Source organism: Ovis canadensis, chromosome 4, assembly GCF_042477335.2.
Source record: "Ovis canadensis isolate MfBH-ARS-UI-01 breed Bighorn chromosome 4, ARS-UI_OviCan_v2, whole genome shotgun sequence".
In the NCBI taxonomy this organism is placed as follows: domain Eukaryota; kingdom Metazoa; phylum Chordata; class Mammalia; order Artiodactyla; family Bovidae; genus Ovis; species Ovis canadensis.
In genome coordinates this window covers 22650764-22668382 of record NC_091248.1, presented here as the reverse complement: position 1 = coordinate 22668382, position 17619 = coordinate 22650764, and the positions used below count along the sequence as shown (strand labels likewise).

General features: G+C 42.1%; 1 protein-coding gene across 3 annotated transcripts in view; it reads right to left on the bottom strand.

Annotated features, from left to right (window-relative positions):
* Positions 1-17619, bottom strand: part of CDK14 (cyclin dependent kinase 14) — a 720213-nt gene that overhangs the window by 427423 nt on the left and 275171 nt on the right. For all 3 annotated transcript variants that reach the window (XR_011256569.1, XM_069587335.1, XM_069587336.1), the window contains exon 6: positions 3275-3369. Coding sequence is in view for 2 of the 3 variants with exons in the window: in XM_069587335.1 (XP_069443436.1) it covers positions 3275-3369 (95 nt within the window). In the remaining variant the exon portion in view is untranslated. The remainder of the gene's footprint in view (positions 1-3274; positions 3370-17619) is intronic.

The following is a 17619-nucleotide window of genomic DNA, read 5'->3' as shown; positions in this document are numbered from 1 at the left end:
CCAGCGCAGTGCCCAGCATAAAGCTCAGTACGTTTTCATTGCTGGTTTTCAGTACTGTGGTCACATGTGTCTTAAACATTATCTCACCTCCTTTTCTGACCCTTCACTCATCATCTCAAATCTGCAGTGCCCTCCTGTTTCCTACTCTGCCTCCCTCCACTAGATCCGCTCTAATTCCTGTGGCACATCATGCTTTGAAATTTCTATCACCCTTCCACTGCTGTGAAACATGCAAGGGAAGAAATTTTATTCCTGCCAGGTACTGTGAGGAAAGCAATCTGGTTAAATTAATTCAATTAAAGTGTGTAAGAATCTTAATTTTCCATTGGCATATAAAAAAGTATTGCAGGCTGAGCCACAACGGAAGCCCAAGAATGCTGAATTGAGTAGCCTACCCCTTCTCCAGTGGATCTTCCCAACCCAGGAATCAAACTGGGGTCTTCTGCATTGCAAGCAGACTCTACCAACTGAGCTCTGAGAGAAGCCCCAATTAATTCATTAAAGTATGTAAGAATCTTAATTTTCCATTGGCATATGTTAAAAAAAAAGAAACAAGCAATGAAAAAACAGTGTAAGAAAATAAAAGCTTTAGGAAATACTCAGGAAGTTATTTCTATATTAGGCAACTATCACCGAGTCAGGCTAATACTGTCTCAGGTTAAGGAGTCTACATCTTCCCGACTCTAACTTGGAAAGCTCTTCTAAGCAGTTTCTATAGCACAGAGCTCTTCCCCTCCCCAACCCATTGTCCCAGCCTCCCCAACTCTGATTTCAGACATTCAGTGGAACATTTTACTTAGAACAAACAAAAGCCAAACAAACTACAGTTGAGGCAACAAGAAGTACTAACTTCATCAGAGAGGCAAAAGGGTAGGAGATGAAGTGAACAGAAGATAACAAGCAAAGGAAGGCAATGAAGAGAAAGGCAGAGAGCCCTGGGAATATACAGAAAGAAAGGTGGAACAGAGAAGTAGAGATGAGGCAAGGAGGGCAGTCATAAGAAATGAGTGACACGAGTGTGCCCATTCTCTGAAAGACAACAGGGAAATCTACATCCTCGCTGCCCCAGAGAGGTTAGGTGTCAACCTGAGACATAGTCACAACCTAAAGGTTGAGAGTTATGTTTTATTTGGCAGGAAATTTTAGGATTTCAAGCCTGGGTGATAGCATCTCAAGAGAACCTGAGAACTGCCTCAAGGAGGCGAGGGGAGGAGCCAGGTTACACAGAAATTTTGCAACAAGGGGCAGGTAGTCTGCACATCAAAAGGTCATTGTTAATTAAAGAAAACCAGACATCTCAAGTTAAGGAATTCAGCGCTTTTCTATGTATGTATTATAATGTGCAGTCGCCGAGTCCTGTCGGAATCTTTGTGATCCCATGGACTGCAGTCCACTAAGCTTCTCTGCCCGTGGAATTTTCCAGGCAAGAACATGGGAGTGGGTTGCCATTTCTTCCTCCAAGGGATCTTCCAGACCCAGGAATTGAACTCAAGTCTCCTGCACTGCAGGTGGATTCTTTACCACTGAGCCACCAGCATGGCATGATGTAAGCGTCAGAGCTCACTGAGATCATGCAAGTTTCCTGTGTTTTTCACATCCTGAGCCTCCTGAGGGCTCACTGTAGGGCATGGCTGCAGTCTGACTGCTGCCAGGTAGCAGGCAATATTCCATTTCTCAAAGGCATGAAATGCCCACGGAGTGCTGCATATGTGCATGCTATTATGTGGCTTATTGAAGAGGAGCTGGCATGTTTCCACAAGAACTGGGGCCAAGGGAAAGTTCACGCACACAAAGAAGAACGAGTTTAGCAGCCGCAAGCAGTTGACAAATACAGCAGGACGGTGCATTCCCTTCCTTTTATATGGCAATTCCACAGAACATAAAAGCGTCACATGGCAGTGTGCTTCAATGGGCATATTTTTAGCCTCACACATATATTTCATTTTCTTTTAAGATTTGAAAGACCCAATGTCACATTATTTTTGTTCATTACTCTATCAACATTACTGATTTTAGGGACCAAACTAAATTTTTCTTCTTCTCAGTTAAATCATCCAATTTGGGGGGATGGAGCAAGAATATTTTTGAAACTTCTTTTATAAGTTACTGAAGTATACTAAGAAAAAAATTTGGATTTATCTGAAATACTGCAACTAGACATACTAGAAAATATGGAACAAAAATTCCAATTTTAAATCAGCTGAATACATTATTGACCCCCAAATCATCAATTAAACAAAAGAAATTATATTTGCATTGATGTTTGAATCTGCATCCCTTCTTGGTAGTATGTAATATATGCAACTGCTCAGTTCTAGCTGTCCTTGTAGCCACATTACCATATTATTCAAATGTATCCATCATTTATATGTAAATAGACAAGATGAATGCCTTTTTCATAGGACAACAATTTTCAAATGACAAATAGACTTAGGCAGACATTAGCAAGATAAAATGTTGTAAATATTCATTCTATTATATATTTTTAAGGAAAAATGGACACTATTTCAATTTTTTTAAAAAAGTAGTGTGGTAATTACAAAATGGGATCTTAATATAGTCACAATACCAATAGCTACTCTTCTTAATAAAAGTCTCCACCAATGTCATTTGTACCTTGTAAATTACATGTTCTCAGATCCATCTGTGAAAATTGGGATGTTAATTATCATGGTTACATTTCATGATTCCACAGTTAAATGCTGAAATGGTGCTACACAAATACCATATGTTTTTCTAAGAGAAACGGAGAAAGATTAATTATGAGTTCAAGCCCAAGTCTCAACACAATAAGATCATTACACTGTGTGCTATGCAAATTGGAAGTTTTAATTAATAGCTGAAATACTAACCAAGGGGAAGAACTGTGAAGTCTAAATTGTAAGTATCAGCCTTTTCTCTACAAAAATCACCCGAATAAGGATGCTTTTCTGAAACCAAGTTATAAATCCAAAGGAGAAAACATTTTTGTTGTCTGTGAACTTCCTTTGATGGAGTGATCACCATCATATCGTTTTCTATTACTTGATAAACCTGAAATTTAGAAAGCGTACTAGTAACAAACAGATCATATAGCTAATGAAACTTCAACTGAACATTTTTTCTGGATTTTTCTTTAAAACACAAACCATCCAAAATTATGCAAAATTATGCAAACTAAGTCTCATGTACTCAGATGAACTACTTCAGTATAGCTCCCTAAAGACAAAACTCTATCATAATACTATAAGAATTTTGTTCCTAATTATAAAAGCTGAGTTCTCATCTTACTCACCACGTATTCAAACACAAGAGTCAGTGTCTCCTTGGTGTGGATGATGTCGTGAAGTAGCACGATGTTAGCGTGTTTCAGTCCTTTCAACAGAGAGGCTGGAAGATACAGTGAACAAAGATACGTTATTACGGGTAACAACCTACTGATAAGCTTCTTTTATTGTACTGCTACATCATCAGATGAAATATACCTATTCTCCCACTTTCTATGCCAATATAGATACGGCTTATCTCCATATGTATGAAATATATATTCTGCTGATGTTGAGTGGAGGTTTCTGTAAGTGTCAACTACAGCCTATTGGTTGATGTTGTCATTGAATTCTTCAATATATTTGCTAGTTCTCTGGAGAGTGGTTCTTTCAATGACTAAGTGAGGGATGGTGACATCCTCAACTGTAATTGGGGATCTGTCAATTTCTTATTTGAATTCTCCTAGTTTTGGCTTTGTGTGCTTTGAAGCTGTAGTTTGCCACATGTAACATTTAAGATTGTTGCATTCTGTGAATCAGGCCCTTTTATCAATACATAAAGCATCTCTTTGTCCCTGGTAATTTTCTTCACTCTGAAGTATTTTGTCTGATATTAATATTGCCACTTCAGCTTGACTTTGATTAGTGTTCATATGGTGCATCTTTTATATATACATTTTTTTTCTTTTGGCCTATACCAATGACCAGTCAGGTAGAACATTCAAAGAACATCTTTTTCTATCATTGTTAATCATTTTAGTAACATTGTGTCTTCAATTTTGGTTTTTGGTATATACCCTAAAGAGAAAAAAGAAACACAAAACACATGTTTTACATGTGTTCTATCAGGAACTTGTAATTGCTAATATATTCATCAAGCATTTATTGAGAACCTAGTTACTGATACTGATGGCCCTGGACAAACCTCAAACCCTTGATACTCAATAATGTTGCAAGCCCCCCTCTTTAAAAGGGGATTTATAACACCAAATGTGAACACTAGTGTACACTCTGGACTTCAGGTGATTATCAGGTGTCAAGGTAGGTTCATCTATCGTAACAAATGTACCACTCTGGTGAGAGATGCCAACAGTAGGGAGGGTTGGGGTGGGAGGCAGGGAAGAAAGGACATGAAAATCCTCTGCACTTTCCACTCAATTCTGCTTTGACTTTAGAGCTGCTCTAGAAAAATAAAGTCTATTTTAAAAAATAAAAAGATATACCTATGTTTTAACATACTAAAAGAAACAACAAATCTAGGTTATCTAATATTTCACTCAAATAAAATGATATTTTAGATACGGAGTCATCATGCAAAAAAGGCTGTTCAGGACAGTCCCCTGTGAAGAGAGAGAGAGAATGTGGAGACTGGTACATTCTCGTATGACCCCCATGAATGCAAGCTTATTATTGCCTTGAATTTCCACTGTCTTCACCAGGCAAACCTACTTCAGAACTATAATATATCTTTAATCCCAAGATATACTTCAATAAATACCTAATCGGGCCAAAGAAGGCCATTCAGACTGAGAATTCTCTGGTGTGGCTGGTTCCAACACCAGAAGACCACGAAGAAGTATGTTTTCTCTGAAACCGAATCGGCAGCTTCATGCGCTGCCCAAGGCCAGGGAAGTCTAAGCTCTCCCAGGGAAGTCCTACAAAAAAGCAAAAATACTTCGGACTTCTCTGGTAGGTCAGTGTTAAAGAATCCACCTGCCAATCAGGGGACACAAGTTCAGTCCCTGATCCGGGAAGGTTTCATATGCAGCAGAGAAACTAGGCTCAGCGCCACAACCACTGGCGCTATCACAGCGGGGAGCCCGTGCACAGCAGCTGGAGAGAGACCCCACTCACTGCAGCTGAGAGAGACCCCACTCACTGCAGCTGGAGAGAGACCCCACTCACTGCAGCTGAGAGCAGACCCCACTCACTGCAGCTGGAGAGAGACCCCACTCACTGCAGCTGAGAGCAGACCCCACTCACTGCAGCTGGAGAGAGACCCCACTCACTGCAGCTGGAGAGAGACCCCACTCACTGCAGCTGGAGAGGAGACCCCACTCATGGCAGCTGGAGAGGATACCCCACTCACTGCAGCTAGAGAGCAGACCCCACTCACTGCAGCTGGAGAGGAGACCCCACTCACGGCAGCTGGAGAGGAGACCCCACTCACTGCAGCTAGAGAGCAGACCCCACTCACTGCAGCTGGAGAGGAGACCCCACTCACTGCAGCTGGAGAGAGACCCCACTCACGGCAGCTGGAGAGCAGACCCCACTCACTGCAGCTGGAGAGCAGACCCCACTCACTGCAGCTGAGAGCAGACCCCACTCACTGCAGCTGGATAGGAGACCCCACTCACTGCAGCTGGAGAGGAGACCCCACTCACGGCAGCTGGAGAGAGATACCACTCACTGCAGCTAGAGAGCAGACCCCACTCACGGCAGCTGGAGAGAGACCCCACTCACTGCAGCTGGAGAACAGATCCCACTCACTGCAATGGGGGAGAGCCCGGGCATGGTAGCAAAGACCCAGGGCACCCCAAATTAAATAAATAGAATACATACATGAAATATTTACAGATTTATCAGAGCTTTGTAAAATTAGCACTCATGACAAAATACTTACCAAAAATAACAATAACAACAGTACAGCACACAAACTTTGAAGAAATAAGCACCCCAAAGATGTATAACAGAGTTTAGTATTGTTAATTCCAATAATTTACAATCTTCTTTCTTTTAATTATTCAACCATCAGCCTCGAACAACTGAAGCATATTACATGGCTATTTTCGACACATTCATCATTAATCTGGGGACCAGCTTCACATGTGCTCATTTTAAAAATGACATTTGACCCATATTAGTCTTCTAAGACAGACTCTAAGACAGACAGAGATCAAGATTTCAAACCACAACACTGTATTTGAAAATGATGGCCAGGCACAGTACTTCACACCTACACGGTTTGGGAATATGCACAGGTGAAATGAATTAAGGACCTAATGGGTATCACGCTTATGAAAGGATTTAGGCAAGTTTTGGAAAGATATATATCATTTGTAATTTTGTCCAATTTTATTTTTCAAGTTATTCCCTCAGTTTGTCAAGCGCTGATCCATCCTTATCAGCAAGACCTCCAAAAAGGTACTGAAGCTTACAATCCATGGATGATCCCCGCTCTAAGAACCCTTTGCCCAGCAATTTTGTTGTTGTTTTTATTGTTATGATTATTACTTTTCTCCCACTATCGCCCTGCTTCTCTGACTGTTTAGACCTATATTGTTCCCCATTTCTCAAAGAAACGACTTCATGCCCATCATTTCCCATTGCGTTTTTCCTACAATTTCAGTAAAATCAAATCTCTGCCATCATTCATCCTGTGAAAAAACATCTTTTCTTCATTGTGACCGATATTGTACAAAAAAAGGCCATGTCCTTTTTCTCTTTTTTTGGCTGCGCCCCGTGGCATGTAGGATCTTAGTTCCCCAACCTGGGATTGAACCCATGACCCCTGCATTAGAAACAGAGTCTTAACCACTGAAAAACAAGGGAAGTCCCTGTCATTTCATTTTTTTAAAAACATGATGTATATATTTTTTACCATTTCTACAGAAACACTCAAAGCCTCCACATTTCAGTGTATTAACTCTCAATTATTATAGATTTTAGACTTCTAACTTTATTTACATACGCTTTAAAAAACACACTATCTGTTAAATAATGACCAAGAACTGTTTGAAAGCAAGCCCTTTTTCTTTTGAGATTAACACAATGAACTCGTATTTGGAAAAGGATAAGCCATTAATTTCAAAACTGATGGCAGAAAAACGGCATTGAAGGGCACAAAACCGTCCCTAATATCCACCAACATGAGGGTGGGCGACAGACCTGACTGACTTGAAAGCTGCCAACCGACAGTCTCTGCTCCAAGCCAGGTGCCAGATACTGTCTCTCCTGCCGTTGCCAAGGCGAGGAGGCCTCCTGGCTGCCAAGCGGGCGCGTGATTAACACCACAAGCCCCAGAGTCGCCATATCTCCCTTTGCAAGACGAGCACTGTCAAAATAATACTCCCTGTAATCCGAACAATATCTCAAACATACCACATGTTATTTTCTCATCGTTTACATACAGAACAAATCCTGTAACACTGGCTTTAACAATCCCAGCACACTTGGTTTCCTGCAAGTTTTAAGCAAACATATGGCAAACATTTTAAATTCATTTCACCAGTGAGGCTTGGAAAGGTATGATCCTACATGACATAAAGGACTTGTAATTAAGGTTGAGGGTAAAATTTCTAACAATCATTTTGGGGCCGTGTCAAAACGATACAAAAGCAGAAAAACACGTTGCTCATAAAGGTAACTGCAAAGTCTTGGCAGGACAGGACACAGAGAGCCGCCCCTTAGTGCGGGAACAAGCTCAGACACCCACTCATCCACCATATACAAACCTCGACCTTCCACTTTCAGAATAAACATCCTAGGTTTCCACTCTGAGGTGAAACAGATACATTTTACCTAAACACCAACCTTATCATGATTAAAATAAATTATGTGTTATCAAAAAATTCAGAGCATGTTCATTTTTTTCACAGAAGGGGTCATTTTAAAAGCAATGTTAACAAAGAAATGACAAATAGAACCTTTCTTTACTAAGTCAAATAGTCTTCTAGGTCATTATTTGACACCTTATTGCTAGGAAAGGAGATATCACAAATAAATACAGTCCAAGCTTGCTCACTCCCCTTTAGCCTCTGGAAGGAAGGAGTGTGTTCACATTCTCTCCTCATCATTTTACATGTCCCCTTTCTGTGTCAACCCTAGCGGTATGGGCTGGAGGTGCTGCTACCTGATTTTTCCAGAAAACAAAGATTATTGCCTATTATTACCCAAGAAAGCAGCCATATCTCACGCCACAACCACAGTGGACATAAACTTTTTCCTCAAGCTCACAGGTAGACAGCTCTGTGTGTGTTAGTCACTCAGTCGTGTCTGACTCTTTGCAACCCCATGGACTGAAGCCCTCCAGGCTCCTCTGTCCATGGGATTTTCCAGGCAAGAATACTAGAGTGGGTAGCCTTTCCCTTCCCCAGGGGATCTTCCTGACCCTGGGATAGAACTCAGGTCTCCTGCATTACAGGCAGGTTCTTTTCCATCTGCGCCACCAGGGAACCCCAGACAGACCTAAAGCTGTTGATATTCACCTTATTCTAGAAATAGCGTACTTCCTTCCCTTAGCTACTTTATTTCTAAATTGAAGTATAGCTAATTTACAAAACTGTGTTAGCTTCAAGTGTCCGGCAAAGTGATTCAGGTGCACACACACGCACGCACACACACACACACAAACACACGCTCTTTTCAGATTCTTTTCCATTATGTGTCGTTACAAGATACTGACTGTAGTTCCCAGCGCTATACAGTAGTTCTTGCTGTTCACCTATTTAACAGACAGTACTGCAGATATGTTCATCACAAACCCCTAATTTATCTATTCATTTATATCCTGCAAGAAGTTCCCACTTACTTGCTACTGGATTCTGAATATTTTGAAAGCGAAAATATTCTGAATGGGAAAAACTTAAGGGCAAAAAAGAACAACAAGATAAACACAGAGAAAGACGAAAGTGCTTGCCTGTGTGTGTCTGTGATGAGGCGCTCGCAACAGGGAAAGGAACTCATGCCTGCCCTGAAAACAGCTCCAGGGTAACTTGTGCATGGCTCCAGAAGGTATGCTGCCCACTGCGGCTGCGTATTAGGAGAAATAGTGTAGCCCTGCTCAGTTCTGAATCTTCCCCTAAATGAGATCTGATCTAAAACACACATACACGTACAAACCATAAACTAAGAAGTGAAAAAGTGAGAGAATCGAGTAAAAAAAAAAAAAACAGAACTGTATTTTTCACTTAATGTTTACTTTTTATACTTTTATACACATATATACCAAATTTGAGCTTCCCGGTAGCTCAACCAGTAAAGAATCTGCCTGCAATGCAGGACACCTGGGTTCAATCCCTGGCTCAGGAAGATCCCCTGGAAGAGCGAGTGTCAACACACTCCAGTACTCTTGCCTGGAGAATCCCCATGGACAGGGGAGCCTGGCAGGCTACAGTCCCTGGGGCTGCAAACAGTCTGACAGGACTGAGCAACTAAGCACAGCACATACCAAATTTACATGAAAAAGAGTTAACCCTTTGTTATGGGGAAAGAGATCACAGTTAATCCAAAACACAAAGTTAAAACGCATGTGACGCCCTATAAACTTAATTTAGCTAAAATCACAATAAGGATTTAGAGACATGTTTTTCACTCACCAGATGCTGTCCAAATGTGGAAGGATAATAAGATAGGTTAGGAATACTTTATAAACATCACAAAACTTGGTGGTTCTCCATCCACCAAAAGGTCTACTGTTTTACTTGCTCCTTAGTTGAGCCTTGCTGTTGGGGAATAGACTAACTTCAACCCCACTACATATTTCCCCTGCTTTTTTCCCCTCCCAATTTCCCCAACGTCACAGACCTGAAACGTAGTCCTGACATTACAACCTCAACTATTCTCCCTGCCATATACCTCTGGACTACTGGCAAAGATCAGTCATCCTGGGTCTATTTCTACATTGTAGGACTGCTTCCTAAATCACTCAAAGAAGAGATTCCTCTAAAAGTACAGCTTAGCCACACGAAACAGCCAATATTTGACATTTTTGATCTATTAACATAGCAATTTCCAGTGGCTCAACCCAATAGAGTTTACCTGGTTTAAACCAATTTTAACTTTTTCACAGAGGCATAGTTACTTTTCCCATTGTTAACATTGAAACCAATTAATCAGCTGCCAAATGGTCAATAAGTGATCCTGAATACAAAAAAAAAAAAAAAAGGAAGAATCTGTTCATGAAACTATGGTTATTGATGAGGGGAGGGATATAGAAACAATTTGTATGAGTACTTTTTGATAACATTTGAATTGTTATGATAAAGATATATTCCATTTATAATAAAAGATATCTGGAAAAGTTCTTTATTACAGTAGATAAAGAAAGTTTATTACAAAGAAAACTGAAAAAACACTATAAGATTGGCCAAAGAAAATTGAAATAACGCTATAAAATAGCATTTTGTGTGCTGAGTCACTTCAGTCATGTCTGACTCTTTGTGACCCTATGGACGGTAGCCCGCCAGGCTCCTCTGTCCATGGGACTCTCCAGGCAAGAACACTGGAGCGGGTTGCCATTTCTTACTCCAGGGGATCTTCCCAACCCAAGGATTGAACCTACAGCACTTTCATCTCCTGCACTGGCAGGGAGGTTCTTTACCTCCATCATCAGCAAAAAGGGCCTTACAGAGGTACGCTGCTCTTTACACAAGTAATGCGCAGCTATAATAATGAATGATTATAACTGTAGGGTGATCCCTCACTACTAACCCCTTCCCACAAAGGGAGTGGTGCCAATCCTTGCATTAAGGGTTTCTTTTCATATCCTGGAACTTGGGAGGCCTCTAATTTGCACTGAAATCCAAAATATTGAAAGTTTTTCTTGTCTAAGAGGTCACTTTCCCACATTAAGATTAACTTACTCACTGCAAAAGACTTCTACTTTTGTTTCCAACTACTTCCAATTGAGGGCTTCCCTGGGGGCGCAGTAGTAAAGAATCCCCCTGCCAATGCAAGAGACACAAGTTCTATCCCTGGGTCAGGAAGATCCCCTGGCGAAGGAAATGACAACCCACTCCAATATTCTAGCCTGGAGAACCACACACACAGAGGAGCCTGGTGGGCTACTGTCCATGGAGTCTCAAAGAGCTGGACACAACTTAGCAACTAAACAACTTCCAGTTGAACCTATAAATGACCCACCAGCTGCCTTTCTGCTCCAGCTAATCTTGCTCCTATTTGCTCCTGGACACAGCCATGCCTTATAGGTTGTGCATGAGTGCAAGACATGCGGTTCTTCTCAAATGTAAACACCTCACTAGTAGCTTCAGCAGAAAAAAAAAAAAAAAAAAAAAACTCATGCCAAGCGAACAGGGACGGAGACAGTGGTGGTCATGCTCCGTGTGCCGTCTTTAGGCAGGAAAGAGACCACGGGGGAGCTGAGGGTTACTGAAAGACTTGGTCACAGTTGTTTTTGTCTGGCCATAAAAACCAGGTTTAAAAGCTGTTAGGCCATTTACTTTTTTGAACTATTTTTACACTTTATTATGGTGGGTTACAAGTATAGACAAAATATTGCAAAGTATGCAAAAAAAAATGTGATTTGGCATCAATCCCCTTACACTTTCTGGTTAAGAAGAATAAACATTTATATCATAACATTAATAGCTATCTCTGTCTGACTAGACTTAAATAACCTCTCCCCACATAAAATTATGTGAAGCGCTATCACTGTATTCTTTTACAAAAGCTAAAATAAGTCTAAAGTCATGAAATATACTCCTTGCCATGGCGGCAAGCCCTAGTGCCTAAGGACCCGCACCTAAGACTCTGGCCCTCGAAAGCACTGTCGGACTCCTCCACAAAACAGGGTAGGTTTTCAGACACAGGCCTCTCCACCCCTTCTTCCCCACAGTCATGGCTGGAGTCCCACCAGGAGGTGCTTCGCAAAGTGTGGTGCTTCATCCACCTCTCAAAGTCAAGTGGCCAGTGAATGAGGCCCCACCGCAAATCTACCAAATTCAAGGCTACGGGGCACTGGGCCCCAGAATCATCCAACAAGTAGTCCACATCTACTACGTGCCAATCACCACAGGGAAACATACGCTTTTGTTTTCAGGGAACTTGTATGTTATATGTCAAGCAAGTTTTGTATTCAATCCTTACATATCCTAAACTTTGAAAATCACAGTGCTGTGTTATGGTTTTTAAATACAGCAGTGGGTAACTACTGGAGGGGTGTGTGTGTCTGTGAGTGTGGGTGTGTCTATGAACTTAGTCACACCGTAATCTACTCACTGTTCCATGAGCAAATAAATAAAAACAGCAATTCGATCAGTTAATGTATCTAGTATCTACTTCTATCTATCTCTGTTTCTCTCTTACACACATACACAGCCATTAAGATAGATTCTACCAAAAAATATAGTCTTGGCCTAGAAAACAAAGAGAATTCTTTATTCTGAAAATGTGATGGTATTTTGATGTATGTGGATTTTCTCCTGCTCATTTCAAAAACCCCAAAAACGTGAGGTCATATTTTCAACATGAATAAAATGTTGAAAAGGTCATGATTTATAAGGCCTTTACAATTCCACCACAATTTCTAAAATCTATGAAAGAGCTAAGTTTTATATAAAATGTTTGCAACACATACTGCCGCAGGACCAGAGCTTTGATAAACAGAAACCAACAGCAGGTCTGGAGATAATCGTAAACAGACGAAGAGCAAAGGAGGAGAAGTGAAAGACTATGAAAAATGAACACGAATCTCAGTGGGGGTTCATTTCTACCCCTGAATATCCCCTGACTTGAAACTTCACACATAACATCAGTTCATCTGACTGAACAAGAAAGTCAAAGTTATAAAAATTACAAAAGAAAGCAGAACTCAGTAGAGAGTACACAGCCCCAGGGCACTGTGTTTCTCACGAAATTAGTTCAGCTTCAGGCAGTCACGGCACCTTCCCTTCAACCTCCCCAGGACAGAAGTCAGCCCGCTGTTCCTAGGCCTGGGCCAGACCTTGAATTCCCTTCATGCAGCCCAGGTGAGAAGCCAAGTTCATCTCAGCCAAGAAAGCTCTGCCCCTTCTGAGAAGGTCGCTAACACGCCGAGTCCCAGCCTGCTGCCCTCAGTCACGTGGTCCCTACGCTTGGTCTCCGCTGACGCTCAGCTATGGATGGCACAACAGCTGACAGGTTCTAGCGCCACTTAACAGGCTTCCTGGGGGCACTAGTGGTGAAGAATCCGCTTGCCAATGCAGGAGCTGTCAGAGATGCGGGTCCAAGCCCTAGGTTGGGAAGATCCCCTGGAGAAGGCAATGGCACCCCACTCCAGTATTCCATGGACAGAGGAGCCTGGCAGGCTCCAGTCCATGGGGTTGCAAAGAGTCAGACATGACTGAGCATGCACACACACACACACACACACACACAGAGTACCACTTACATGTTCAGGAGTATCACAAGATACTTAAGAAAAGCAAGTAAGGACTCACTCAGTGATTGCCTTCCAACTGTACAATGACAGGCTAGCAAACACCATTTCTGAGAGCTCTCACTACTTTCTTGCTTCATATAGCCTTGGTCTATGGGAGCATTTGAAGGAGATGTTTCTATATTTGGAAATCCAGGAAAATAAACACACCTATGAAAGGCAGAGTGACATCTTAAGTGTTCAGTATTTAGAATCCTATGATGATAATAATAAAACTGTTAATGCAGTCACATGGGCCAAATGGTATTTAATGAGTTTAGGGAGGGGTTCCTCCCAACCTCTTCTGAAAATAAGAACTTTCTAAATTGCTTCTATGCTCAAAAGGTCACTTCAGTACACAAATAGTAACTTAAAAGAATTTCTTTTAGAGTCTCATCCTTTTAAAGTCACTAGCTATTTGTCAGAAACTGGCAACATCTTAGAAGTACGAGATTTCCTGCACGGTATCACACGATTGCTTAAGACAGAACATCTATCTGCTGTGATAACTATACAAGTTAAGTTAGACAAGGAAGGTGGACATTACACATTTTATGCTTCTAAATTAGCAAGGCAACTTCAGACTGGCATGGCAGTTAAAAAAAAAAGAAAGAGAGAGAAAGTCATGCAAGGAAATGTCAAGGGGGAAGAAAAATAGTACTATGATCTCAAATTTTCCAAGAAATGTGCACTTCTGTCTTCCATATTGCCAACCAGAGGAACTAGGGGAAGGGATAACTGGGTTTTCCCATTTACCAAGGTAGCCTCATCATTTGGTCCTCAAAAGTGGTGACTGTGCAGAAGTTTCTAGTGTCTCTGCAAGGCACTCTAGAGACTTGAGACCGGTCCCACCAACAGTCCCTGTTCACACAACCTGCCTTTCCATAGGTGGAGGCAACTCCTGGACTATGACGAACATCCGCCCGTGATGGCCGTGACTGCCGTGTTCTCAGATGTATTCTGTCCCCTACGGACCCACCCGTTCCTTGTTAATGAAATTTCACCTTGTTTCATGCGCATCACACACACATACACTCAAACACACACAGACACGGAAAACCTTAGTGCATGAAAGGCATCTGTCACTTAACACAAGGTGACGGAGTCACCACTCACAGCTCAAACAGTCCTCATAGAATTTAATAGCCAAATGTCATCCTCAAGAGCATCTAACCCAACCCTTCATCTGACAACTGAGGGAATTAATATACGGAACTTTGGTCACGAGACTCAAACCCTGCCCTCCCGACCCCTTCACACAGGAGAATTCTGTTTCTGTAATCAAAAGAAGCATTATCCTCTCTCTCACTGTCTTGGTTCTCTCCTCTCCACTCCTCGTGTTTTGCTGTGATCATGGTTTCTCTTTATCTTTGTTTCTTTCCAGGTGTTAAAGGCAGAAAAGCCTGAAGCTGAGAAGACTAGGACATTCGATATCACAAACCTATCTACACAACTCTTCACCTGCAGCACGTCACCTGTTCTAAAGACGTTTCAAAGGAGAGTAATAGGTAAAGAAGAGAGCTAAGGGGGCAACTGCTGTTCAAAATTGCTTTTTAAAATCATGTTTAGGGCTTTCCTGGTGGCATAGTGGGTAAGAATCTGCCTGCCAATACAGGCATGGGTTCGACCTCTGGTCTGGGAAGATCCCAAATGCCGCAAGGTGACTAAGCCATGGGCCACAACTACTGAGTCTGCTCGCCTACAGATCATGTTCCGCAACAGGAGAGCAGCCCCTGCCCACAACTAGAAAAATCCCACACGCAGCAATAAAGACCCAGACGGCCAAAATAGCCATCTTTTTAAAACACTCACCTTTCTCTGATCGAGTTCCTCCTCTTCTTCAAACATTTCAATGGCTGCCTAACAGGACTCCCAAAGACCTGCACAATAAGGCTCTTAATTTCAGAGGCTCCGCCTCCCTCTACACCGTGAGCTCCAGCCATACAGCACTTCTTGTCTGGGCGTGTGTGCTAAGTCACTGCAGTCACGTCCAGCTCTTTGCAACTGCATGAACTGTAGCCTGTCAGGCTCCTCTGTCCAAGGGATTCTCCAGAAAAGAACACGGGCCTGGGTTGCCATTTCCTCCTCTAGGGGATCTTCCGGGGATAGAACCCGCGTCTGCCTCAGTTCCTGCATTGCAGGCGGAATCTACTGCTGAGCCACCGAGGAAGCACTGTGCCTCCTACAGATTTCCAGTTCACTTCATCCTCTCAGACCTCTGGGATGCTATCTCTTCTGCTCCCGTCCCCATAGTCTCTGAGCCTCAGACACCCCTGCCATCTCCTCAGAGCTCAACTTAGCTGTCATTTCCTTTGAAAGGGTCTGCTGACCACCAAGCTCAAGCTAGAAGCATTCATTTTCTGTCAGTCTCTGAGCTTGGTCTTATCCCAATGTTATAATTACCCAATGACCTAACTCCACCTGTCTGTATCCCCCACTCACTCATCATTTGCTATTGCTCCGGTGCAGGAGATATAAGAGATTTGAGTTTGAGCCCTGGGTCAGGAAGATCCCCTGGAGAAGGGCATGGCAACCCACTCCAGTATTCTTGCCTGGAGAAGCCTATGGATAGATAAGCCTGGCGGGCTACAGTCCAGGGGTTTGCAAAGAGTCAGACATGACTGAGGCAACTTAGCACACACATATGCACCTGCTATTCTCACAGCAACCCCTTTAGTGCTGAATTTATAGAAGACGCCTATTAAGCGTAGCTTGAATAATATGCGTGAACGAGAAAAATAAAATCCTGACATGATCTCCCATAAATCGCCATCAGCAAGAATAGTCCCTAAGACTGAGCCCTACTGTGGACTGGTTATCTTACTACAATGGTTTTAGTTCTGCCTGGATATGGTGATCAAAATAAATCCACTCTCAACTTTGTAGCAACTGACAAACACACTGAGGCTACATATTTCTCTGACTTTAGAAAGAAGCAAGGAAACATCTTATAGGATGTCACTAGGAGTTTTCCTTTCATAAGGAGGTGGAATGCTGTATACAATGCTACAACTAAAAAAGGCAGTATTTTATTTCCACTCATATTTCAGATTATGGAAAGATGGTAAAAGGTTTAAACCATACTCTATTTCTAAAAACTCCTATTAAAAACTAAAGTTACATCCTCACATTTTTACCCAGCATGAGATAATCTCATAAACAATAAGGTGGTACCAATTAGAGAAGGAAGATGTTCTCAACCCTCATGTGGGTTCACAGCAGAGTCAAAGCCAACCCATGGCTTTGTTTGTTTGCCCTGCGAAATGTTTCAGAAATTTATCAAGTACTGAAGAATCTGAGGTTTTCACATAAAACGCACAACTTTGGCTCTTCAGAAGTAACAGATATGGGTAAAAGTTGTTGTGTCTACACAACTGGCCCCTTACACAACACATCACTGCTACGGCTTCCCATCCTCCTTGTCCTCCAGAGTGACAGAGGGCCTTCCAGCCTGTTACCTTAAGGACCTCTACACTTGTGATCTAGGAATTAATATTTCATGTGTTAAAAAACCAACATCGGGCTTCCTGTGGGTGGTTAAGAATCCACCTGCCAGCACAGGGGTTCTGAGTTTGAACCCTGGTCTGGGAAGATCCCACTTGCTGCAGGGCAACTCAGCCCGTGCTCCGCAACAAGAGAAGCCACAGCAATGAGAAGCTCTCCCACCTTGACAAGGAGTAGCCCTGCTCGCTGTACCTAAAGCAGGCCTGCGCAGAGCAACAAAGACCCAGCTCAGCCAAAATTTAATAAATCTTTTATAAAAAAAAACATCCAACATTACTTTGATCACACAAGCTGAAGTAATAATTATGAGGAAATTGGAACCAGCCAATCAATCAAGGTGGGTTTTATGAGTCCCACAGACCAACAAAAGAGATAGAAAGGGAACTAGAAAGAGAACAGGGAAGAAGCTGTAACTACAGGAAAAGTCACAATTCCTACCAAAGAAGAATAGACAGAAATGAAATTATATCCATTTCAAATGGCACAGCTCAAAGTGCCAAAGAAACACACGAGGTGGAACAGGTAACACCCTTACGGTTACCAGCACAGGACTTCTTTTTTACATCATTTAAAATATAGATTCGTTGGCTGAAAGATCTATACAGACCTCAGAGGGTATTTAGTCCAACACTTGCACTTTTTCAGATAGAATACCTTGGCCCAGAGAGACTGTCAAAAGCCATATAATTTGGTATATCACTTCACCTCTCTAGCCCCTTTTCTCCAATTCATTCT